The sequence below is a fragment of the Megalops cyprinoides genome, chromosome 2, assembly GCF_013368585.1.
Source record: "Megalops cyprinoides isolate fMegCyp1 chromosome 2, fMegCyp1.pri, whole genome shotgun sequence".
NCBI classification, from domain to species: domain Eukaryota; kingdom Metazoa; phylum Chordata; class Actinopteri; order Elopiformes; family Megalopidae; genus Megalops; species Megalops cyprinoides.
Window position 1 is genome coordinate 27,720,028 of NC_050584.1, and position 25,607 is coordinate 27,745,634.

The window sequence follows — 25,607 nt, forward strand, 5'->3', positions numbered from 1 at the left end:
ACGTTAAAGTTAAACACCTCACCTGCTGTTAAATTTGAAATGATGATTATGATTATGAAACTACAAAGACATGACAGCAGATGTACACCACACATATATTGTTGCTTTCTCAGTAGATCCCCATGTTTTTTTTAAAATTGTTATTAATTATTGTTAACTCTCATAGAGGCCTGAGTGGTGTAGTGGTAAGAAGCAGGGCTCGTAACCGGTTTCCAGTTCGATTTCCTGCTGTGTATCCTTGGGCAAGGTACTTAACCCAAAATTGCCTTCATAAATATCCAGCGGTATGAATGGATAACATGTAAAAATTGTAACCTGTGTAAATCACTGGATAACAGCATCTCCTAAGTAAGTAATGTAATGTTACACAGTTGTTACAATACTGGACTTTCACAGAGAGTGTCTCTGGTGCTGAGTCTTAAGTACTAGATAAAGGGAAGCCATCTCAGCCCTGCGCCTTTGTTTAAGTGCTCCATCAGGTCCACAAAACCTGCTGCCCCTCTTAAGACCATCAGTGCTGCCACCAAGTAAAAAGCTCTCATTCCATCCTCGTTCCCGCGGATGGCTGTTTCTCGCGCTCCATCCCCCCTCCCTGGAAGAATTGCCTTCATTCATCCGCTTCACGGATGGGGAAGCAGTAATCTTTCCTCCATGGAGACAGCGGGCGTTCCAATCTCTCCCGGTCGTCCCTGTAAGTGCAGCACAAGCTAAAATCACAGCCAGGCGTCTTTGCGTGCGTTCCGTCAATGAGAAAATCAATGCCGGCGCCAACAACAATGTCATAAGATAAGGAGAAGGAATCCTTTTTGTGCGCCTGTGAAGAAATCATTTTCTGCCCCTTCCGGGGACAGGGAGCGTTCAGTTGGGGAAGGGGGTGGATGCAGGTGATTGTTTAAAAACAAACAAGGCAAACAGAGCAAATACGAAGCTGTGTAATTGGTCTTGTCGGCTCTGACCCCCGCCGCCATTTACTGGCATTGATCTGCCACTTAAATCTTTGGGTGAGACAAAGGTTGTTGTCGGCGTGGCGTTTCTTCGCTAATGGAAGACTGCCTGCTAGCGCATGGGCCAGACAATCGAGACAGACCTACAGCGCCAGTCAAAAGTTTGGACACACCTGCTTAAGATAATGGGATACATACACTCAAAGACATTTTGATCTGAAGACTTATGCTGACATGCTTGAAATGTGTTTCTTAGACAAATATACATAGTGTAGTTTATGCCTATGTATGAATTTCTTTCCATGTCTTTACTGTTATTCTAAACTGTGGAAAACAGGAAAAAGTAAAGAAAAAAAAAACCTTTTATAGTAGGTGTGTCCAAACTTTTGACTGGCACTGTAGGTTGGATGTCACCCGCTTCACACACAGATGAGGTTACTGGGTGCCAAGGTTTGCGGATCTTCAGAATGAGGACCACCTTCAGCTGTAGCTCTGAGAGCTATGAGGCCACCACATCTGAGGAAATTTGTCACTAGTGAGTGCTCAAGGTGTGACCAAGGGTCCTGCAATGTGGTAATTACAGGCTGCTGGCATTCCTTGCGTCTTTTTAAAAGCATCTGGTTTCCAAGCTCCTCAAAGCGGTCTATGGTTTAAGCGTCTTTTTTGAGGACAAAAAACACAACTCAGCTGTGGTCTGTTTTTATTGAAAAATCAATACATTTTGACCGTGAAAAAATATTAGCAAAAATTTCATTCCACTTGTTTATTGTGTAGTGTGACGGGGTTGCTGGTCTCCAAAGTTAATGGCAAAAACAGAAATTGTAACATGTTTAAATACTATAACAGGGACTACTGTCCAGCAAAATACTGCTCTCACCATAGACAACCACAGGTGCGGCATAGGTTTCTTCAACACTTGCACCCCATTCATGCCAAAAAAAGCCCCTTTTTGGGATTGAGTCCAACTGAACTATCAGTTCAACATGTGTAAATGCATCGCCTAAAAGCCAAAAAGAAGTAGAGAGTGTTTTGCAGTTAGATTGAATGGGTGCCTCCCAATCCCCAGGAGAGTGTCTTTAATGCTGTAGTCAGGCTATCATTGTGCAGTGTGGTATATTTGTGCAGGCAGCCCTCTCCAGATGACAGGCACTGCAGATGCTTATTGCAACCCCCCCTTGCCCCCTGCCACACCTCCACCCTCACTCATGAGCTGCAGCAGCTCGTTATGGAAATTCAAGTGAAAATAGATTAAATACCTCATTTCATGTTGCATAATATAGTACGATGCATGCATACGCTCACATTAATGAAAAATACAGGGAAATAAGGGTTGCATATGGTTTATGACTTCTGTAATAGAGTTTTTTTTCTACAGCTTAGTGGAGCCCAGCCACTGATACTAAAAAAAAAAAATAAAAAAAAAAATAAACAAACAGTTCACAAGGCTGTGAAGATGTATTGATGCATGGTACATTGCTGTTATGGGTCTGAGGCAGTGATTGTGTTCACGGTCAATTTGTCTGAAACCCAATAAAAAAATGTTCACAAAAAAAGAAATTGAATAAACAGTTTAATTTTTTTTCGCTCAAAAGGCAAACTGAAGGAGTTTTTCTTGGTTGATGTAGGGGTCAGGAAACAAAAGTGGTTTGTGATACAACTCCGTGTCTTCTCACAAGAAGAGGCCAGACAAAGCTCTGATTGGTGAAATCAACCTTTCTCACCTTTGTACAAGCACTCTGGAATTGACCTTTGCCATGGTAACCCCTGAACCACAGAGCTGAACTGCTCTATGTAACCGACAACTACTTTCTACCTTACAAGTCGTGTTAATGCATCAGGAGACCAGACACCAACCAGTGGATAGGTGCATCTCTGTAGAAAAGGGCCACATGTTTCTGTCTCTGTCCTTGTCTTTGTCTTTGTTTGCGCACCACCCCCACCTCTCACAGGCACTTGTTTACGACTCAGTTGAAACCTGGCCAAACCGGTCCTGCTGCTCCCCTTATCAGCAGGCCCCCCACCGGTAACTCGAGGCACAGGCGCACCCCCAAGGACGGCCCCCAGGTCACCATTTGCCCTCGGACCTGCCCGTATCCTTTGGCCACCAATCAGGGCCTCAATAGGGCCGGGGATACGGGACAAGATAAAGGTGGCAGTGACCTCCCCCACCTCAGTACCGGAACAATATTTGGGAGGTGAAGAACTGGGGAGACCGAGCCTTTGGGGACCAAACAGTGTGCTGTTGTTGTGTGCGTCTGTGCCTAAGTAAGTAGTATGCCTAACTTCAACTGGTTGTAATATAATTGCCTGTAGAGAGAGAGGGGTGTGCATGTTAATTAAGATAGTGTGTCCTTAATGTATAAATGTTTTCATAGCCATTCCGCAGTTTAAGTCTGTATGCCTCAATCCCTGTATGTATATTTTACATTCAATGGACCCAACAGTACTTATCATTCTCCCTGCTTACTCTTTGCAGGGAACCACACACACCCATACACCACAAACCCTTGTATCCATCCGTTCAAAATCCCCAATAAACACCTGAACCCGGAACCTGACTCCTGTGTCCTGACCGACACCCCACTGTGATAGCAAACAAGCCTGAACCTAGTACGGGTGAAACTGCCCCCTCAGTTTCAGTGGTCCTTCGAGCCGGATCAGTGCTGTTGCAGTGGAAATGTCAGGCACACCGGGTTCAGCTCCTCCATCCGCAAGCCGCGCTCGCCGTGAGACCCGTCGCCCGGTCCACCACGAGAGCTACGAGGTCCAGTATGTGGGGAAAAGCACCCACAGACCTGCGGACGTCCATGCCAGTGAGCAGGAGGGACAGGCCGAGATGACCCCCCTCAGGACGCCAGAGAGGAGTTCCCCAGTCCGGCAGGGTCAATCACCCACAGCCCCACACAGTCAAGATAAACTGGTGCAGCAGCTCGTGGAAACCGTGAGGCGACAGAGCGAGCTCATGGAGCGCATGCTGCAGCGCTCTGCCACCTCCACTCCCTTCAGCGCCAGGTCCTCACGCCGGAGCTCAAGGCAGCCATCACCCCAGACGGCTCGCACCCAGCCTGTGCAGCCAGGAACACACCCCGCCCTTGTCCAGGAGCTGACAGATCACCTCCATCGGATGCAGCTGCCACCATCGCCCCCGATGCCGCCACCAGTCAGCCGCTCCTCAGCGTCCATCTCCAGTGCCCTGTACCACCTGCCACCGGGGCAGGAGGGCACTCTGACAGACAGTGCCACGCCCAGCCAAGTGTTGCCACGGCAACCAGCCCCTCCACAGCAGCATTCCCTGCTGCCACTGCAGGTGCACCCAACCCACCAGGGGGAGCACTTACAGGGCCAGCTCCCTCAGCTGCCCTGCAGCCTGTCTCAGCCTCAGCCGAGTTTTCCCCCGGCCATGCAGGCTGTAACGGCAGACCAGAACCCAGTCCTCCTGCAGCCCACTCAGTATCTGCCGCAGGGACCAGTAATGGGCGTGCCCTCATACCTGACGCCCTACCCACAACCGGTTGCCACCCTGCCCTGCCACTGGCCAACGCAGCACCCTGGAGCAGTGACGACGTCTCCACCACAGACAGCAGGAACAGCGCCCCCTGCTGTGCGAAGACGGTCCTACAGGAGGGTAGAAGGTCCGACCTTCCCAGACCTGACCAAGGAGGATGAGACCGAGTACACCATGCTCCGGATGGCCCTTGACAACCTGCTCGATCCAGAAGAGACCGAGCAGTACAAGTACCACATCCTCCTGGACCACCTGAAGGTCGACCAGGCCCGGAGGCTGGCACTCGCCTTCTCCAAGGCCCCAGACCCCTTCACGAGAGCAGTGAAGGCGCTGGATGACCGATATGGGCAACCACGCCAGCTGGCATTCCGGGAGATTAAGGCCATCATGGCCTTACCTCCAATCCGGCCAGGGGATGGGCAGGCCTTTGACGACTTCGCCCTCCGCATCCACGCCCTGGTGGGACTCCTTCAGACTATGGGGGGACAGGGCCAAGCTGAGCTAGCCTGCGGCTCGCACGTGGAGCGCCTCCTGGAGAAGCTCCCATCTGAGCAGTTCAGCAGGTTCAAAAGGTACATCAGCCGACTCAGGCCCGAGTCCATGATGTACACCCTGCTGGACTTTGCAACCTGGCTCCAGCTAGAGGCCCGCTGCCAGCCAAGGAGAGAGCGCCCCCCCGCTGGACAGAAGGAGCAGTGGCCTGCACCAGAGCCCATCAGGCGGAGGGCCAACATCCTGCACGGAGCCAACCAGGCCACCAGCACCGCAGCCCCAAAGTCATCGCCAGCAGCGCCACCTGCTGGGAACCTCAGGGGGAGGAAAGACGCGTACTGCCCCTACTGCGACAACGCCGAGCACTACCTCAGCCAGTGCACCGCCTTCCAGCGGTTCTCCAGGGACGAGAAGGTGGCCTGGATCAAAGAGAACCAGAGGTGCTGGCGGTGTGCTCGCGCTCATCAGGCTGCGCAGTGCACCCTGAAGCGGCCCTGCAGTACCTGCAACGGCAAGCACCTGCAGGTACTGCACGAAGTGAATGAGAGATCCGGGGAGAGGACACGCCCAGCCGTCCAGACTCTGTACCTGGACCGGCCGAGTGGCCACAGCCCTGTGATGCTCAAAGTCATCCCAGTCTCCCTGCATCACAAGGGCTGGTCCACAGAGACCTACGCGGTACTGGACGACGGTTCTGAGCGGACAATCCTCCTCCCAGCCGCAGCCAAACAGCTCCACCTGCAAGGCAAAGCTGAAGATCTGGCCCTCCGCACCATTCGGCATGAGGTCAATATCCTCCACACGGCGGCCGTGTCATTCACGATCTCCCCTGCATCCGGACCAAAGAGGACCTACTGGATACGGAATGCATTCACCGCTGACCACCTGGCCTTGTCAGAGCACTCCTATCCAGTGGCAAAGCTGCAGAAGAGGTATGCACACCTCAGAGGCCTCCCGCTACAGTCCCTCAACCAAGTGCGCCCACTCCTGCTGATCGGGGCGGATTATACCCACCTGATCACCCCCATCGAGCCAGTGCGTCTGGACCCACCAGGGGGCCCAGCAGCAATCAAGACCCGGTTGGGCTGGACACTCCAAGGGCCGGCACAGCGCCTTCAGCGCCGAACCTCTCCCCCCAAATGTCTGCTGACCTCAGTCAGCAAACCCAGAGAGGACAGTACACACAGCAAGCCCCGGTTGGGGTCGGCTGAACCCAGCCAACGGGGCCAGCATGCTGCATTCCCCCACCAAGGAGCAAATAAGGGACCCGCGAGACCAAGTGGAGCAGAAGTGGAGGATGCTGCAAAGCGGCAGGAACCCAGCTTCTGTGGGCTAGTGGCAAGGAACACAAGCCCCTCCCTCCTAGAAGGCAGCCCAGTCAGTGGCTCCCAAGAGCTACCGGAAGGGACTGCACCGTCCCTTTACGGGGCGGCTGATCAGGCCAGTGAGCCCTCAGCCACCAAGCACCCAACGGCAGAGGCCCAGCTCCTCAAGAGAGCTCAACGAGGCAGCTTTCAGGAAGAGCCCACTGGTTTGGAAGCAGGCAAGCCAGTGCCCTTCAGCAGCCACCTGACAACCCTGTCGCCCAGGTCGAGTGGCTTCAGCCTGGTACGTAAGTCCTGGACTCTGCGAGGAAGGGGGTCCAGTCGACGGCACCAACAGAGCAGCGTGAAATGGAAGCGACGGCGAACTAAGCCTGCGGTCCCGAAGGAGACGGACCTCCCCCCTGCTCGCCTGCAAACCCCCAACTCCACCAACATGGCCTACCCTCCACCGTGTGAGAGGCTGTGTTGTCGCCGGTGGAGCTGGCAGAGACGGATTGGTTCGGACTGCAAAGGTACAGGTCGAGGACCAGACCTACACCCGCCCAGTGCCCGACTGGTTGTGATCCCTGCCAGACCTAACAACACAACCGGACGCCCTTAACGTGTATGATGTGGCCCTTTGTAATGAGCAAATTTCCACAAGAAATTTGGGGGCGGCTGTAGAAAAGGGCCACATGTTTCTGTCTCTGTCCTTGTCTTTGTCTTTGTTTGCGCACCACCCCCACCTCTCACAGGCACTTGTTTACGACTCAGTTGAAACCTGGCCAAACCGGTCCTGCTGCTCCCCTTATCAGCAGGCCCCCCACCGGTAACTCGAGGCACAGGCGCACCCCCAAGGACGGCCCCCAGGTCACCATTTGCCCTCGGACCTGCCCGTATCCTTTGGCCACCAATCAGGGCCTCAATAGGGCCGGGGATACGGGACAAGATAAAGGTGGCAGTGACCTCCCCCACCTCAGTACCGGAACAATATTTGGGAGGTGAAGAACTGGGGAGACCGAGCCTTTGGGGACCAAACAGTGTGCTGTTGTTGTGTGCGTCTGTGCCTAAGTAAGTAGTATGCCTAACTTCAACTGGTTGTAATATAATTGCCTGTAGAGAGAGAGGGGTGTGCATGTTAATTAAGATAGTGTGTCCTTAATGTATAAATGTTTTCATAGCCATTCCGCAGTTTAAGTCTGTATGCCTCAATCCCTGTATGTATATTTTACATTCAATGGACCCAACAGTACTTATCATTCTCCCTGCTTACTCTTTGCAGGGAACCACACACACCCATACACCACAAACCCTTGTATCCATCCGTTCAAAATCCCCAATAAACACCTGAACCCGGAACCTGACTCCTGTGTCCTGACCGACACCCCACTGTGATAGCAAACAAGCCTGAACCTAGTACGGGTGAAACTGCCCCCTCAGTTTCAATCTCCTTGATGTCAGCTGATTTAGGCGCCTGACAGGTGGTAAGATATGTGAAAGTAGCAGGAAGACAAAAAGAGACCCCGCTGATGTACATTACACACTCCTACCCCAGTCGAACAGAGTCAGCTTGCTGTGGGTCACTGCTGGCTGGTGACTCATATGAGCTTGAACCCAGGCCTCAGGGCTCAGCCTGCACTTGGAACTGACTGAATCACTCAGGAGCCCTGAGATATAGATGACATCTACCTAAGACCGCATATCTATAAGCCTGATTATTATCTGATCCCTCCTCCACTCCAGTGAAGGACTTTGGAGTCCACTGGAGGGTCATACCTCACTTTACGTCATATACACAAATGCAGGGCTGGATGCCCTCTGACCTTTGACCCACCCACCTGCTCAAACAGTAGCTAACAATAGCTGGTGTTTTGCTCACTTTACCTGCTGAAATTTGAAAGCAGGTTTTGGAATGAGTGGATCAGAGTTTTATTTATATTTTATTTCCTCTCAGAGAGAGAGAGGGCATTCTACGCCTGAAGCCCACCCTCTGTGGCAGAGGTATTTCCTGTGGGATATGACTGAGTTATTTCAGGAAAAAAAAAGATTTATTTGAGAATCAGCCTCTGAAAACTTGATTGAAGTTGTCAAACATTTTGCACTTTTGCTGCAATTTTTCAACTTCTTTTGAAATATGAGTACATGAGCACTTTATTTTTTTGACAAAATTCCTAGCGGCAGGTTGAGGGTGGTCAGAAGTGTTTGCTGGGTTTAATTAGCTTACTTGCTGATGTGACAGTGTTTTTCGTTCCTAAATAAGCTGCATGTGCAAAATGGCCGTGTTTAGCTCACACTTTTAATGCAACCTGCAGCTGTAACGCTGTCAGCTTTCCCTCCACTGTAAGATGGGGCTGAGCCTGTGGCAATAATGATTATGATGCTGGCACTACTGTAATAATAATGAAGATGATGATGAAGATGATGGTGGTGGTACTGTATTAATAATGGTGATGATGATGGTGATGAAGGCGATGTTGGTGGTGGTACTGCAATAATAGTGGTGATGATGATGGTAATGTTGTGGTGGCAATAATGGTGGTGGTGGGGGTGGGTTGTATTGTAATAATGATGATGACGATAGTGGTGAGGATGGTAATAATGTTGGTGGTGATGGGGGTGGGTTGTACTATAATAATGCCGATGATGGTAATGATGATGGTGGTGGTACTGTGTAAATGTTGGTGGTACTGTAATGATAATGATGATAGCAGTGGTATTGTAATGATAATGATGACAACGATTATGATGAACGTGATGGTGGTGATGATGATGGCGGTGGTACTGTAATAATAATAATAATGATGGTGATGATGATGGTGATTATGATGTTGATGATGATGATGGTGATGACGATGGCCCTGCTGTTTTTGTGCCCCGCGCAGCCCCATAGACAGGTCCCAGGCAGAGCAGCAGGCCATCCGCAGGATGCTGAGCACATTCCCCTCCCTGCCGGCTCACCTGTCCCGCCAGGAGCTGCTGCAGATCAGCTCCATCACTGTGCTGGAGTCCTGGGAGAGAGGACAGGCCGGTGAGTGCAGTATACACACACACAACCACACACACACACTCACGCACACAGACTCACACACTGTAACACACTCACATACACAGTACACTCACGCACAAACACACATATGGACTCACACACTATAACACACATTCACACATTTGAACATATGTATATGTTATTTCTGTTGTTTCCTGATGCTTATTTCCATGTAATCACCTCCTAAAAGGATGTGTTGGGGGCTGGGGTATGCAACAACTGGAAGTGTAGTGTCTCATTAGACAGTTTCATAAAAACACATTTACAGAAGCCAAGAATTAAGACACACCTCAATCGAGTGCCATAAGACAATGAGAGAGATGCATCAGTGAGTGGTTGATCGAGTGCTTGAATTGTACGCAGGTTTCAGGTACTAGGTCTCAGGTGGGGCACTTAAGTTGTACCTGGAAGCAAGGCACTCAACCTGAAACACCTCAGTAAATATCCAGCTGAATAAAAGGGCAAGATAATTTAAGCTATGCGAGTCGCCCAGGCTGAGGGACTGTGCTAAAATGATGCATAATAAGTAAAATAAAAGATCCCAGAAAGGGATGAGATTGTTGTAATAAAAGGTAGTTTGCCTTAAGCTGAAGGCTTTGACCGTTTCTGGGCCAGACCGGAGCTCTCTGTCTCCTTGTTATTTTGCCTGCGTAAAGGTGTGTGTGCGAGACTCATCTCAGAACGAGACGCTGTCCGGTATTGGAATTATAACACAAATCATCGTCTATGAGTCAATGAAATGCAAGGGGCTCGGGCCAGTTAGCCTGCCTCGTCCTGCACAAATGACTGTGGACGTGGACCATCTGCGGTATTGGTCCAATAATGACAGGGATGGCTATTTCATAAAATAAAATGAAACATCGAAAAACGAAGCCCTCTGTCTGATTACAGACATTAGCCGTTTGAAGACAGCATGTATATCAATTCGACAATGCTATTGACCGTACCAGACATGCTTGTCAATGTTTTATGCTCCTCCAAGAAAATTGTGTTTTGTGTTGTTGTAAGTGAATCGTGTGTTTCTGTTGAAACTGCGTGCTGTCAATAGTTTTTTTTTTTTTACCATAAAATCTTACAACATGCTTTTTTTATGCTGTTTTGTGTTATGTTGCTTGTTTCTGAGAGAAAGTTGCTTAGTACTTTGTGTACCAATGTGTGTTATTGTGTTGATACAGTTATGTTTTGTGTTGTTGAGGGCCATGTTTTAAGGGAATTATGTGCATTTTTTATTTCTGTGTCATTTTTGTGCTGTGCTCCCGAGAGAGCTGTGTGTTGATTTGTGCCGTGCATTTCTGAGAGGGATTAGTGTGCTTCTGAGAGTGTCACTTTGTGTTGCGTGTGTTTCTGAGGGAGCAGTTCTCCCCTGTCTCCTGGAGTGAAACTCCTCAGGCCTCCTTTTAAAATGGCAGCCAGCAGGTGGAGGGGTGGGGGTGGGAGGCTGGGAGGCAATGGAGCATGCACCACTATTTGGGCTGGTGAATACATGAGAGGGTTATTGATTTAAAGGCCTTTGTGAAGATTAATGTGATGGAGCTAAGGACAGGTGGGGGGGGGGGGGGCTTCTGAGTGTGGCTGTTTAGTGGGCAGTGTGGATCATTATGGGCTTAGCCTCCATCCATCCATCCATCCATGCGTGCCTTCCTCCTCTCTTTTTTTTGGGGGGGGGGGGGGGGATAGAGAAAAGGGCATAGAGGTCAAATCTGGCTGTCCCACCTGAAGTTCTACACTAGTTATAGGTAATCTGCCATTCATTCCTGGGTTTAGAGAGCTCTCCTGCGGTGTGTGGGAATGGAGCTCTGTGTTTTGCCGTGCAGGATAAAGATGGTGATGGTGGGGGGCTGCGGTGGGGAGGTATTTGGTGAGGTCACCATGCAGTTGATCCTCGCAGCGATACGGGAGGGGGAGGGAATCGGCCCGTTCAGCTGATGACCGCCCATGACTAATTGCGGTCAGGCATGGCTATCGGTGGCAAGCTGGCAAACGGGGTCGGCTCTTCTCATCCGTGACTCGTCATCCTGAAGGCAACGTGGCACTGCAGTGACACAACCAAGAAGATGACCTTTGGGCCCCGGGGGTGTATCGATGGGGGAGGTGTGTGTGATCTAGGTCACATGTCCTGCTGTTATATTTGTTTTTTTAATTCTTTTTTTGTTCCCATAAAGAAGGTCATCTAAAGCAACAGCTTAGCCCTCACCTCCTGTTGGTGTGTCCTACTATGCAGTTTTTGGGTGCAGTGGATTTTACCTGATTCTGAAGGGGTCGGTGAAGTTGCTCGCCCAAGAGGGGTTGAAGGTGACTGCCTATCAGAAGGCTCCCACGGTAAGGGTGGTAACACTGTCGTAATGCTGCTGTGATGTTGTAGCAATGTTGTCACATCACTAAAATGTTGCTGTGTGACACACTACATGCCGCAGGCAATCAAAAATAATTATCACTCCCTCTGTCCATTACTGTCACACTAAACCCATGTAGGCGGGTGGGTGTTTGTAGTGACTTGGCTGGGATTCGAACCCTCAGCATTCACCGGGGGTGGGCACTGTGAGCACAAGCTCACTGAATAAGACTTGCTGTTGATTGGCTGTCGGTTTGTGTGACCTCCCATAGATCGGAGTGGGCGGGTGTTTTGGGACTCTGGTGCAGGCAGGCGTGGACACGGACTCGGACCTGGGTCAAGCGGGTGTGGTCACCCTCTGTGCCATAGCGCAGGACGCCTGCGAGGTGCTGAGGATCTCCCAGGCGGGGTACACCAAACTGAGAAAGGTGAGAGGGAAGTGCCCACAGGAGGCCTAGAGTGGAGAGGGTCCAGGGGATCTGTGTCTCACACGCAGTGATGCCGTAATGGATAAACTCAACAGCAGACCAACCGATCAAACAGCCAATCAATCACTCAGTTAGCCAACCGATCAGCCATTAAACCAGTCAGCCAATCAATCAGCCAATAAATCAGTCAGCCAGTCATTCAATCAGTCAGTCAGCTGGCCAGTCAAACAACCTACGAGTCAGTCAGTCAACCAACCATCCAGACGGTTCTCCTCCTTTTTCAAAACCTTTAATTTGACCCCATACAGGGTGAGGATACTCCAGAATGGGTGGAGCCACTGTGCTGTCAATCACTATCTCATATTAACCAATCAACACACTATGCTTTCTACAGAAAACTCTGTGATTGGTTCAGGTCAGGGATTCATTGGTAGTGCATTATGGATCTACTCATTGATGGGGGTCACAAAACCTCAGTCTCCCATTTCTAGTCTCTGGGTACAGCCTACTGTATATCTGTAATGTGATGGAAGACCAGTAGTGCTCTTCATTTTCAACCTAACTTAAATTATACAAGCGGAACGGTTCCAGGATTGTTTCATGTTGCTGATCATTTTCGGCAGCTCTTCAGCTGCGTTATCTGCCGTTTTACTGCCTGGTGGCTGGTCTAAGCAGTGACTATTCTGACAGCACTGCTCTGGAACCGTCCTTTCAACAGATGGTGTAATTACGGACCGTCCTCATAACAGATAGCAAAAAAATGTGATATTCTGGTGATTTGCCTGCCCAGTTCATTTTAAAATAAATGTAAATTTTGATTGACTGAAATCCAATCACACTCATAATTGTCCACTAATCGCTCTTTACGAACCTGGTATTCATTAACATAAAATGCCAGTTGTCTGAATGTGATTATTATAAGCCTGATACAATTACACTATTTTGCTAATTGTGCCAGGATTTGTCATTTCTGATTAATGTGTGTGTGTGTGTGTGTGTGTGTGTGTGTTTGAGAGGGGGGGTTCAGAATTTAGATGGAATTCCACTGCCCTTTATTACATTTGATTACATCATCCATTTACTCAGTAGACACCCCAGCCAAAGTCAATTGACACCGCTGACCTCTTACGTATTAATAATTTATACAGCTGGATTTTTTTTTTATTTGAGCACCCTAGTTATGTCTCCAGTTCCCTAACCATGAAATCGTGCCGCCAGCCATATGCAGGTGTCATGTTCCTTGCCTGTGTCTACCCCGGCAGGAGATTGCAGCCCAGAACTCCAGCCTGAGGGAATCACTCATCCAGTCATGCCCTTTCTACCTCCACTGGCCCAGGCTGTCAGTCAAGAAACTGGCCAGTCTCATCCAGATGAGGATCCTGCCTGCAAATCAAGGTAAGCTTACCTCACATGGGGGCAGCACACCACAGGCCTGTCTGGGTCACTGTTTTGTCAACTTGTTCAGGCAGAGGGCTGGGAATCCAGCCTTGCTCTGGCAGGGGTTTGGGGGGAAGGGGGGGTTTTGCGCTTGCGCCCTAAAGAGTGAGCTGTCCACCACACTTTAGACAAATTGACCCAGTTCGTGGCGCAAGCTGCCAGTGGCGTGGAAACAGTTGGCCAATTTGAGTCGGCGAGCCTTCAGATACTGCCGTTCCTCCCAGCACAAACACAAACAAAGGAAACGGGCTTCTGTCTCCTGTCTCTGGCTTCCCCGAGGGCGACAGGCTGGCATATGGAGCTGGCGTACGGCTTTGAGATCGGCTGTTTGCACGCTATCATACACGCTATCAATTAAATGCCTCATGCAAGCTGTGGGGGGCGCCGTCATACTCTTTTGGCTCTCCTCCAGAGGGGTGCCACGCTTGCAGGATGGGTGTGTGTCCGAATCTCAGAGCTCTAGTGTCTCCTGCTCCGTGCTGTAGTCTCTCATGTCTAGAGAGACCCAGTCTGGCCTTGTCCTGTCTACTGTCCCTTTATTTGAATGCACAGAAGCGCATGTGTGGGATAGTGTGACTTGTCAGACCTACACACGATCCATCCAGGAGAACTTAGAAATGCATCAGAAAGCGCTGCATTCCTCTGCATTGCATGTTTGTCAGAGTGTTTGCTTCATGTTTCTGAGAGAGCTGTATCTCTCTGCAAGGGTTGTGTGTATCTCAGAGGGTCGTGTGTATCTCAGAGTTGTGTGTATCTCAGACAGCTATGTGTATCTTAGAGGACTGTGTGTATCTCAGAGGGCTGTGTGTATCTCAGAGGGTCGTGTGTATCTCAGAGTTGTGTGTATCTCAGACGGCTATGTGTATCTTAGAGGACTGTGTGTATCTCAGAGGGCTGTGTGTATCTCAGAGGGCCGTGTGTATCTCAGAGTTGTGTGTATCTCAGACGGCTATGTGTATCTTAGAGGACTGTGTGTATCTCAGAGGGCTGTGTGTATCTCAGCGGGCCGTGTGTATCTCAGAGTTGTGTGTATCTCAGACGGCTATGTGTATCTTATAAGACTGTGTGTATCTCAGAGAGTTGTCTATATCTTACAGAGTCATATGTATCTTAGAGGGCTATGTGTCTGTCAGAGAAAGGTTTGTTTTGGTGAGACTGCTTTGTTTCTTACGGTTTTGTGTTCCTGAGAGAGTGTTTTCTTTCTCCAAGAGTTGTAGGCCTGTCAGAGAGAACTCTCCATTTCCTTTAATAGGAAGTAACAGAGGGAACAAACAAACAAACATGACTAGAAGAACACATGAAAATAAATATGAGAAGAAACTACATATTTATTCATGCAGTTATCATAGATAAAATGCGCTGGTGACCAAAGTGACCAAAATAAACATATCTGAGTGCATGTTTCCTCTATATGTCCGTTCACTACATCAGAAGCTATTTGTCTCTGCTTCATTTTAGTAGGAGATTATACTGAATACAGTTTACATTTTCAGCCAACCATGTGTCTGTATTGTGAAAGGCATCCAGCTAACAAAGAAAGTAGAAGAAATCTACAGATATTAATTATGTCAGTGAACATAATTCATGTATTTTGTGCATTGGCCTCCATCATCCCTCTAGATAGTTATCACCCCCCCACCAAAAAAAAAAGTGTTTATGTTATTTACTTTCATGTACAGAACCCAGCACTGGACTAGTAATCTGTACTGCTTACTGCCCCCCCCCCTTTCTGATGAGAAAGAGTTTGCAGGAATTAGCCACAACTGTATGCTCCTTTTAAAGAAGAGAAGAAAACTGGAAGTGTGGAATGAACTTCCGCACCTCATCCGTTCTGCCGAGTCCCTCTCTGTGTTTAAGAAACCTCTGAAGACACAGCTCTTCCACTCTCACCTGAGCACCACATATATATATATATATATATATATATGTATTTATATTTATATATATATATATATAAAACACTTGTTAGCTTTTCCAGCTAGTTTGTACCTTGCCTGGTCAACCATTGAAACCTGGTCATACAGCACTTCTAATCTTGTTTTTTTGTTGGTTTTTCGCTTGTGTTGTACTCTACCTCACTTGTAAGTCGCTTTGGATAAAAGCATCTGCCAAGTGAGTAAATGTAAATGCAGGCAGATTGGAGGTTATCTGCTTTCTCTCCATGCACTTTTGCATCCTACAATGGCATGAGATTCCTTCTGGTGGAGCGCTGTGATTGTTTCTCGCCAGAGCATGGCAGGTATGCAGGTTATAACTGGAGATGAACTGAAATGAGCTCCCTGAGACTCAGAGAGCAGACATATATGCTCCCCATGTATATGCTCTCCTCATCCATGGCACCAGCCTAATTCCAGCACATAATGTTCCAGAGAGGGATGGAGAGTGGAAGAGCGAGAGCAAGAGAGAGAGGGATAGGGAGAGAGAGAAATGGAGAGAGAGAAAAGGAACAAGAGAGGGAGAGAGAGAGAAAGAGAGAGAATGAGAGAGAAACAGATAAAGAACAAGCAAGAGAAATAGACAAAGAACAAAACAGTTTGAAAGAAAGCATGAGATCGAGAGAGAGGGAGAGAGAAGGAAAAAGATAAAGAATGAGAGAGAGAGGAAGAGAGAGACATATCAAGATAGTTAATGACAATAGATTGGGAGATAGATAAAGAGCAACAGAAAGAGAGAAATAAGGATCAGAGAAAGACAGAGATAAAGAATAACAGGGAGAAACCGAGATAGACTGAGAAAGAGAAATTGATAAAGAACGACTGAAAGAGAGGGAGACATTATGATCCATTGTCTTGAGAATTTACAGCAATATTGTACTATTGTCGTCTACTTAATGTGTAATCTTCATAAGCAGTCATTTTGAAAAGCTACAGTCAATAACACGTGCTATATTTAGATGTGCAAGACAATCAGTTATTCTGTCATTTCACAGGTGCCTCCACCTGCTTAGGTCTTACCTGACCAGGTGTTCCGTCTTAGCTCTTGCACGTTGGCAATGTTGGGTGTTGGAATATTTGGACCCATATGTCCGTATTTGAAGGCGAGCTCCAAATATGCAAGAAAACCTTCCTGCATAGGCACTGCTAAAATATACCTGCGTTTCGGTCAGGTTTTGGCATCACGATAAACTTTTACAGATACATCCCATCGTATTCATGTCTTCATGCGTTCGTGTTCACACATTGAGGAGGAGTCATGGAAGATTCCTTTGGAGCCTTGCTTGTCATTGTTGCAGCCTTAAGTACAAGTCGTCACAGATACATCAAGGATAGAGTGGTAAGAAGGCAGACATGTCTTTGTTTCCCTCAGTCTGTCTGTGAGCCTCTAAGTCAGTCTGTTACATAGTGTCTGTGGAAGCTGTGGTTGTAACTCGTGGCCTTCTGGTGTGGGCCTGGATCACCCAGCCATAGCAAAAGCCTGAAGACTGAGACCCCAAACCTGCGGGGTACTGTCTGCCTGGCCGCCGGCCCGCTCCACACCTTCAGCCAGTGTGAGACTGTTGTGAGGTTACTTATCGAACAGTGGCTCTTTGTCCGCCATGCCCCAATGACATCATCGGCCCTGGCTCGCCTGCACTCTCCAGCAGCTGCTGTGGACCTCAGGTTCTGGCCACTCCGGGCCCGGCAGCTGTTCTGGGCCTGTAGCGTAAGGTAGCCTCAGGGCCCGGTGCTTTGATTCTGCCTCACGCAGAGCCCACACACTCGACACGGCTTCTCCCGACCCAGACAGAGTGGTCCCTCCGGCCTGCATTGGGTTCCGGAGCGGCTCCCTCAGAAGGTTGGGTTGGGCTGGGCCAGGCTGGGTCATGGTCTACCCTGTCAGACCCGGTCAGTGTGAGTTGGTTCAGCGCCCCAAACACCCACTCTGGGAAAATGAGAGTGGAGCTCCACGTTGCACCAACCAGGAGAGTCTGGCTGTTTTCAATTTCACTCTTATGGAGGAAAGGGGGGGTGGGGGGTGTGTGTGTGTTGACGAAATATGTTATGGCTGACACATTAATCTACTCACATGATCAGTGGAGCGTTTTTTTTTAAAGAAAAAACAGGGTGGTGTAAACATGTTTAATGTATGAAGCTGGCACACATGTTTGAGGGCTTTCTGAGAGCAGGGAGTGACTCACTGTGGAGACGGAGTAATCTTGTGTGGAGATTCCCCATGAATGTATGCTTGTGGGGGGGGGGGGGGGGGGGGGGGTTTGTCCTCTCGTGCCCGGCGGAGTTGGATTTATTTATGCACTACGCGTCGTGACGTCCGCTGGATGCCTGAAGGACCCGGCGGGTCTGCTGGCTGGGCTGCCCGTCTGCCAGAGCGGTAGTCGGCCAGAGTCTCGGTGCACTGGGTAGATAAATAAAGGACTGCAGCAGCCACCCTGTAGAGGCAATTTTAAGGGATATTGCAGTGGGGGTGGAGGTTGGGTTGATGGTCACGCGGGGCGGGGGGGTTGGCTGGGCCCAGACGGAACGGGGTCCGGTAAGGAATCTCCTTAACCAAACAAGCTGTCTGTTTTTGGGGCATTCCTTTCCCTGAGAATTCCCAGCTGTCGGAGCGGACTGTGCTGCACTCCATCTTCATTCCAGGGTCCTCTCTGCACCGGGGCGAGCGCCATACATCACCGGGCCATTATCGTTTCAGCACGCTCATTACGCCGAACGAGGGGCTCAAATGTGGTAATAGGCGCTTATTAGGGGGGAATTAGGCCCTAATTCGCAGGTCCCCTTGGTCCCCCACCCCCTCCCTCCTGGCCTCCCAACATTGAGAAGAGCACCACCACTGCCTGTGCATGTTAAGACCCCATCTCCCACGTAAACAGACAGCAGGAAGAGGAGGAGGAGGAATCATTTGGCTGTCCCCTCTTGGCAGAAAAATTAATAACGGTGATTAGCGCAGTGGTGCTATGAAAGTAGCATGGCTAGCAGTGTGGCATAGTGGTACGGAGTCACGGCTGTCACTCAGGGCAAAGCGAATCCGCAGGGGTTAGATGCAGGAGCAGAGGCATGACTGTGTCTTTCTGTGGGAGGACCAGGGCAAAACCGGGGCCCTGAGCCAATGCGGGCTGTCTGAGTCCCGTTTTGTGCCCCCCGCCCTGTCCTGCCCCACCTGCTGTGAGCTGATGACAGGAGAAACGTTCCTGCAGGGAGCGGCTTGCAGAGATGGGATGCAAGAGGAGCTGTCAGCGCTGACGTACGGTGTTTCCCCCACAGATGAAAGCCTCTGTAAATCAGACTGATGCTCACCTCTGCAGCCCAAACCCTGACTCTGTCTTCGGGGGGTGCTGCTGCCAACGCTCAGATCACCTCTGCCATTTATAGCGCGTCTCTCTCTCGTTTGGCCTGCTGTGTTAGCTCTCTCTGCACTGTGTTTTTATGCCAGCTGTGGCATGGGGGTGACAACATCAGTGGTGTTGGGTTGGGAATTGGGATTGATTTTCACCACACGCATCCCCAATCCAGTAAGATCAGGCACAGCCTGGAAGGAGACCGGGGAGGGGATAAAGGGAGGCACCACAAGCAAAGGTGGAAAGGTGTTTTATTTGTGTTCAAGCTCTCCTCCTGTCTCCGCAGTGCTGGTGACACAGGGGCAGGTGTGTCCCTTCGTGGGGTACATCCGCACGGGTGCCTGCACCGTTCTCCAGGACATCGGAGCTCTGAAGGGGAAACTACACGGAAAGAAGGTGACCTTCCAAAAAAAAAGGGGCCCCCCACCCTCCTGCCCCTCTGCTGAAACTCTTAACACATCAGCTTGAAGCTTTGACGAGGAACATGTGAATCGAACAGTGTGTTAATGTTGAATGGAGCAGCCATTGAGGCCCAGGTCTAAGTGGTGATAGGAATTTCAGAGCAGAGCCTGGATGGTAGGGTCACCTTTGCCCTTTCCTTTGTGGTGCTCGGCACTCGCCCGTCTCTCTCCCAACCCCTATAAGTGTCTCCTCATCACAGGGCAGCAGGGCCAGGTACGTGGTAGTGGGCACGCTGGGAGAGAAGGAGTCATTCGGCGAGGTCAGCATCCTGCTGGACCAGCCGTCTCCCTGCAGCGTCGTCACGGCAACAGAGGTGAAGATGGGGGTCATACTTCCCGAGGCCTTGAAAGGTGAGGGCCGGGCCGATGCCTGCGCGGTTTTGGAGTCTCTGCAGTCAGTGCGTCGGAGATGCATTTCTGCATTCAGTTACAGAGGGGACGTATTGTAGGCTTATCTGTGTGCCTGCCTGCTTGTGGGGTAAAGGTCTGCTGTGTGTCTGATCTGGGCAGGGATGGATGTGGTGACACGCTCTCTGATGGTGCAGACGGCCCAGCCAATGTACCGGAAACTGAGCCAGGTAAACAAATAAATATAAACAGATCGCTTTAAAATGTCTCGGCCTTTATCGGGCCACATCCTGCACCTCACTTTCAAACCCATACCCAAAGTGCTACATCCCCCAACATCCCACACCTGAACTCCTACACCCTCCCCACCTTCAAATCCAAACCCAAACCCCTACATACCCCAAACCCAAACTCCTATACCTCCTCCCACTTTCAAAACCCCCAAAACCTTGCATACCCCAGTCTCATCCCTTACACCCATCTGTAAGGCATTCATTACAGTTGCTTTGCAGATACTCTTGATGCAGCAGATCCAGAGTGACTTGCATACCTTACCATTTTTACAGTTACACAGCTGGGTATTTACAAAAGCAATCAGACTGGCAGCCTTTGGGTTCCAAACCCTGTTTTTGACTACTGTACCATGCTAGCATTGTTCTATCAGTGTAGTATTTGAAGCTCTGCCCTCACTGACACCTCTGCTCTGCTTGCATGGCATGTGCAATGCTGCACGAACCCTCTATATGATTGTGGTGGCTGATGACGCAAGCTAACTTTCTGTGGGGCAAACAAAATCCAGGGGGTTGCTGGTTATGAAGAGGACTGCGTCTTAAGGCCTGGCCCATGTGGTCTGTCCCAACTGTTCTATCACATCAGGCCTCCAGCCGAACCTAATTGTCTCTGATCTGTGTTATTCTCTGTGTGTCCCACAGGAGCAGATAGAGAAGGAGTACCTGACACAGCAGAGACACAGGGAGTGGGAAAACACAAAGGTAACATGCTCATCAAACGGACCTGCTACAGCACATACCACGCAATATAAGTCACAGAAAGGTGGACTATATATTGTAGAGGTCATATAAAGGTTGCATACATTTGCAGTACAGGTCATATAAATGTTGCATTCGTATTCAATACTAAGAGATGCAACGATACCAAAAACTCACGGCACGATAATACCATGATAAAAGTCCACAATACGATATTTATCACGATATTAAAAAACGAAGAAAAATGATGACTTGAAAAAATGTCCTTTATTAAATAATAAATCAGCATTTTTTATTCGTATAAAATTTGTTTTTCCTATAAACTTAAAGTGCTTCTGCTTTGTAGCTGACCATCATCCGGCAGTATTTGCAAATTGTTTTGCGTTTGTCAGTTTCCTTTTCGCCCTTGTCATTTCTTGAAACGGGAAAACTGAAATGCTGCCACACATCAGCTCTGAAAGTTGATGTGTGAAAGTCTTCATTTTGTTGTTTGTCACCACGTTCATCTACTTCATCCGCCATTTTCTCATTGGGTCTGTCTTGCACGCAAAGGATGACGGGAGTCTGTCTTCTTGACTAGTATGATTGCGCCCTCTGCTGTTCAAACAAAAACAATACAATTTTCGACAAGGAGAGATAGTAGAACGCAGCTATACTAGCGAAATAACCATGTAATATCCTGGTAGATTTCGTCACAGTCCTGCAACGGCATCTCGATATCGCGAAATTAGATACATCGTTACATCCCTATTCAATAAAGGTCATTTAAATTTAGTTTACTAGTTTATTTGGCAGGTAGCTAATTTGCATGTGCAATAGTTAATTTGCATATGCAGGTAGCTAAATTATATCTGCAAATATGGTGTGTGTTTTTACTACAGTTCAAAGAGCAGTGGGTTATGTATGTAGTACAGGTTGTATAAAGCTAGTACAGCTAGTAGTAAATAGATAGCACATGTCTTGTAATGATTTTATACAGAGGATTTCTAGATTATCTAGCATTGGATGCAAAGGTATAAGGATATAGGACACACAGTATGTTGGCTAAAATAAAATCACGGTGAGTGATGGGTCTTCTAGTGGAAATTCCAACTGTGCATTAAACACTGTCTGAATTTGGGTGAGTAGATAGCATTCAGTGCTGATTGGTATAATTTTATGAGGGGGGTTCAATTCAAACAGTGAATGGCTTTCTCAGTGTTTTAGGAAGGTATGTATGGTGAAGCTTTGCCATTGGTCACCCCATGTGAACCCTGCCCACAGGGGATCCTATTCTCTCAGAACCCCACAACCTCACCATTGATGAAAGAGGGGACCAAATGTTACCATTATATAATTGCCTCTGCCTCAGTGTTGAAATATAGACTTTTAATACTGACTCAGTCTAGAGTGCAGATCCTACTGTGAACTGTTTTAAAGAATTATATTTTGGGCTTTCCATTTCGAGCGTCGTCATATATTTGGACGATATTTTACTGCATATAATCATCATAAATGTGTTTTGAAATGTATTCAACGTTTTTTTTCATAACCAGTGATTTGTTGTGTTTCTCTCCTCAACACCAGCCATTGCGTCATACAGTGTACACAGAGACATAATCCTTCAGTAGCAGCGTTCGCAGGGTCTTTATCTCCAGTTTGCTGAGATGGGACCCGCAGCAACATTGAAATCAAAGGCTCAAATTAGGGGCTCTGTATAACCTCATAATAATTGAGAAATATTTACAGAGGCTGGGAACGGATTCTCCGCGTCTCCCGGAACCTTCCCCATTGTTCTCACGGACCCCGAGCAGCGGCGCCTGTGCCAGTTTCTCAAAGACGATTACGCCGCGGCTCCCTCTCTCGCTTGTCTGTTTATTGTTACGGCAAAATCCCACTGTGGAAATTCATTACGGGATGCTAACCGGGCCAGCGCTGCAGTCCCGGCTTCCGCGGCTCTCCCAGGATAGCAAAGGTGGACGGACGGACCCGGCAGGTGCCGCTCTCTCTCACTGTGTGTGTTTTTTTTTCACTCTTTCGCAGGAGTATTGCTTTTCATGTTCTCCCCTCCACGAGGGTCACGCCTCTTGCTGGCTGTGAGAACATCCTCTTTGTGCAATCTGTCAGAAATGAGGTGTGATGGGTCTGTGAAAGGGGGAGGTGGGGGAGGGGGGTAACCCCTGGCGCAGCTGTCCCCGTCAGTCACACGTGTGTGGTCCTTGCGTCCCCTGCCCGGATTTCCTAAACACTGTGGCATAGCAGGAAAGAAGTGCCGGCCAAACGGAAAGGATTTAGGCCTGAGCTTAATTCGACAGGCACTGCTTCTAGTGTTCACAGCCCCATCTTTTTATGGGAGTCCAGGAAACCTTCGCCATTCTCACGGCAACACTCTACCTTTGCGATAACGTTTCGGCACAAAAGGTTTCAGCAAAAAATATTTTTATTACAACATTGTGTCCTCTGCCTCCTAGCTGTGCAGTCTGCACTGCACCATAGTGTCCAAATGCCACTATGACGTCATAGTGAGGGTATGATGTCATAACACCATTCGCTGGTGCTGAATATTTACATAAACAGTGGTAAGAAAAATGGAGGCTGAAAGTAGGCACACACTAAGAAGTTCTTGGCCCATATTTGGCCCCTTTTTTGACTCGTGGTTTTTGCTAACATGCTTTCCCTTATCTTCCTCTCCTACACCACATTTCATAGAAGCCTAAACACTAAGTAAATGGTTTGTATTGGCCCTCCATGATGTAAACATTAAAATATTCAAATCGAGTGGCAAGTGAGGGGTGTACAGTTCGTAATCACAGATTAACAAATGATACAGCGCTCGGTCGTTTGTTTTATGGTCAGTATAATTTTCCTACTGTCTAAAATCCATGTAGTCTATTTGTGTCACAATGATCTCATCTGGAAGGCTCAGGCAGATTTGATGAATGTATCTCTGCAGTCAGGTTTCCCCATAGCGTTTTTTTTTTTTTTTCTTTACAAGTTTCAGTTGCCAGGAAAAGAGTTTTTTATTTATTTTTTGCTTTTGCCTGAGGTAAAAAAAGAAATAAATAAAAAGAGATGAGCCATGAATCACGTCTTAATTTGTACGTTCCTGAATTATTGCAGACAAAAGCTTCGGCACTTGTAATTGTGGCCGGACTGTTTGCCGGCTGAAAGCTTGTAAACACGGTCAGAGAGGCTGAGAGAGAGAGCGTTTGTCCTCTTTGGTCCTTTGTTTGGAAGAACGTCTCTGGTGCTAGAGCAACCCAAAACCTGGAACAGGCAAATCCGCCTTATACCCGTAGAACTGCATTGTGGGACACGGTCTCTACCAAGACACCACTGTATGCTTGGGAAACTTGAGTATCCTATTTGATCTGGCCCTAAAAGTGTACAGTAGATTGAATTTATTCTAAGATTAGACCCTTTTACTGTAGTATGTCCCAATTTGCCATAAGGTATTCTGCAGTCCTCTAGGGTGTGTAACTTAGCACAGCAGCAGTGTGGTGTAGTGGTAAGGAGAAGGTTATTTTTGTCACCCAAAGGTGGCTGGTTAGATTCCTGGGTGGGGCACCACTGTTGTGCCATTGGGCGAAGCACTTAAACCAAATCGTCTCAGTAAAATATCCAGCTGTGTCATCTGCAAAGCTAATGTAGTGTACATTCCCACAATGTACCAAGACTTCTAATTCCAGAAGATGTACTGTACCAATGGAGGCAAGAAGGCTTACAAGTACAGAATTCAACCTTTCAGTGTTAGAGAAAAGAAAAAAAAAAAGAAAACACAAGTGTCTTGGTAATGGAAACATGAAAGATCTCAGACATCATGCTGGATGGAATCTCGGTGCGTTCCATTCTACTGTGTTTCAGCCTGCTGTGATCCTTTGTTTCTGAGACGATATTAAAGGTGATACAATCGGTAGTTCCAGCTCTGTGCTTTGCAGCTTTTTATCAGGTGAGGTTAGCTTCATGGTGCATGGCACAGGCTGCATGATTCATTTGCTTGGCACGTACACACACACACACATACACATATGCGCACACAGACACACACACTCTCCCTCTCTCTCTCTCTCTCTCTCTCACATATGCACACACACACTCTTGCCCATGCTTGCCCACACACACACACACTCTCTCTCTTTCTCACATATGCACACACATACTCATACCCAGGCACACATGCACACACACATACACAGACATACACCCACTTTATTTTCTGAGTCGAGTTAAATCCCTGGCATTACCCATTTTCGCAGGTGGGTGTTTACCGAAATAGTTCAGGTCGAGGGTACAATGGCACGGTCTTGGGGCTTGAACCCGCAACCCAATCCGCTGCTCTGCGATGCCGCTCATGGCAGCAAATGGCTATAAAAAGCAGCGCAGCGATCGGCGTGCTTGAAGCTCTCCCTTGGACGTCCTTACCTCCTGACAGATATAAGGCAATTATCTCCCTCCAGTCTCCCGCACCATGTGATTCCCCCCTTATCCGGCATCAGGCAATTAACTCTGTGAGCAGGCGCCTCGTGTGGAAGCACATCGTGTCATAAGTAATTTCTCCCTAAATCTCATTTCTACCCAAATCTCTCCCTGTCTATCTCTCTCTCCCTGTCTATCTCTCTCTCTCTCTCTCTCTCCCTCTACCCCCCCCCTTTTCTCTCTCCCCCTTTCTCTCTCACTCCATCTCATTTTATGTAATACATACATTCTGTAACCTTTTCACTTCCTCCTTGAAACAGCTCTGGATGTGCAAGGAAGGATGTGGAAGGAAACCGAACTTGCCACACGCCTTCAGAATTAACAATATGCTGATACATGATGTGCTCTCTATTGGCCGGCTAGATTTCCTCATTCATAGAAATGCATGCAGTTTTTTTTTTATACTTTTATACTTTTTTATGACGTACTAACTGCACAGCTGAACGTTTAGGGAAACAGTCAGGGTTAAGGGCCTTGTTCAAGGGTACAACAGCCCAGGCCTGCCACTATGGGGGCACTTAGAGGTGCACCCCCAGATGAACCTCAGTGCAGCCCCAGTTGTTTTTTAGACAAAGCTGTAAACAGGTAATTTAT

The 25,607-nt window shown here is 48.5% G+C and overlaps 1 protein-coding gene across 1 annotated transcript in view; it reads left to right on the plus strand.

Moving 5' to 3' along the window:
- Window positions 1-25,607, plus strand: part of cnbd1 (cyclic nucleotide binding domain containing 1) — a 49,841-nt gene that overhangs the window by 22,906 nt on the left and 1,328 nt on the right. Inside the window, exons 3-10 of the mRNA XM_036518450.1 lie at window positions 9,128-9,273; window positions 11,513-11,610; window positions 11,896-12,051; window positions 13,314-13,446; window positions 19,047-19,156; window positions 19,422-19,572; window positions 19,732-19,799; window positions 20,502-20,561. Of these exons, the coding sequence (XP_036374343.1) occupies window positions 9,128-9,273; window positions 11,513-11,610; window positions 11,896-12,051; window positions 13,314-13,446; window positions 19,047-19,156; window positions 19,422-19,572; window positions 19,732-19,799; window positions 20,502-20,561 (922 nt within the window). The remainder of the gene's footprint in view (window positions 1-9,127; window positions 9,274-11,512; window positions 11,611-11,895; window positions 12,052-13,313; window positions 13,447-19,046; window positions 19,157-19,421; window positions 19,573-19,731; window positions 19,800-20,501; window positions 20,562-25,607) is intronic.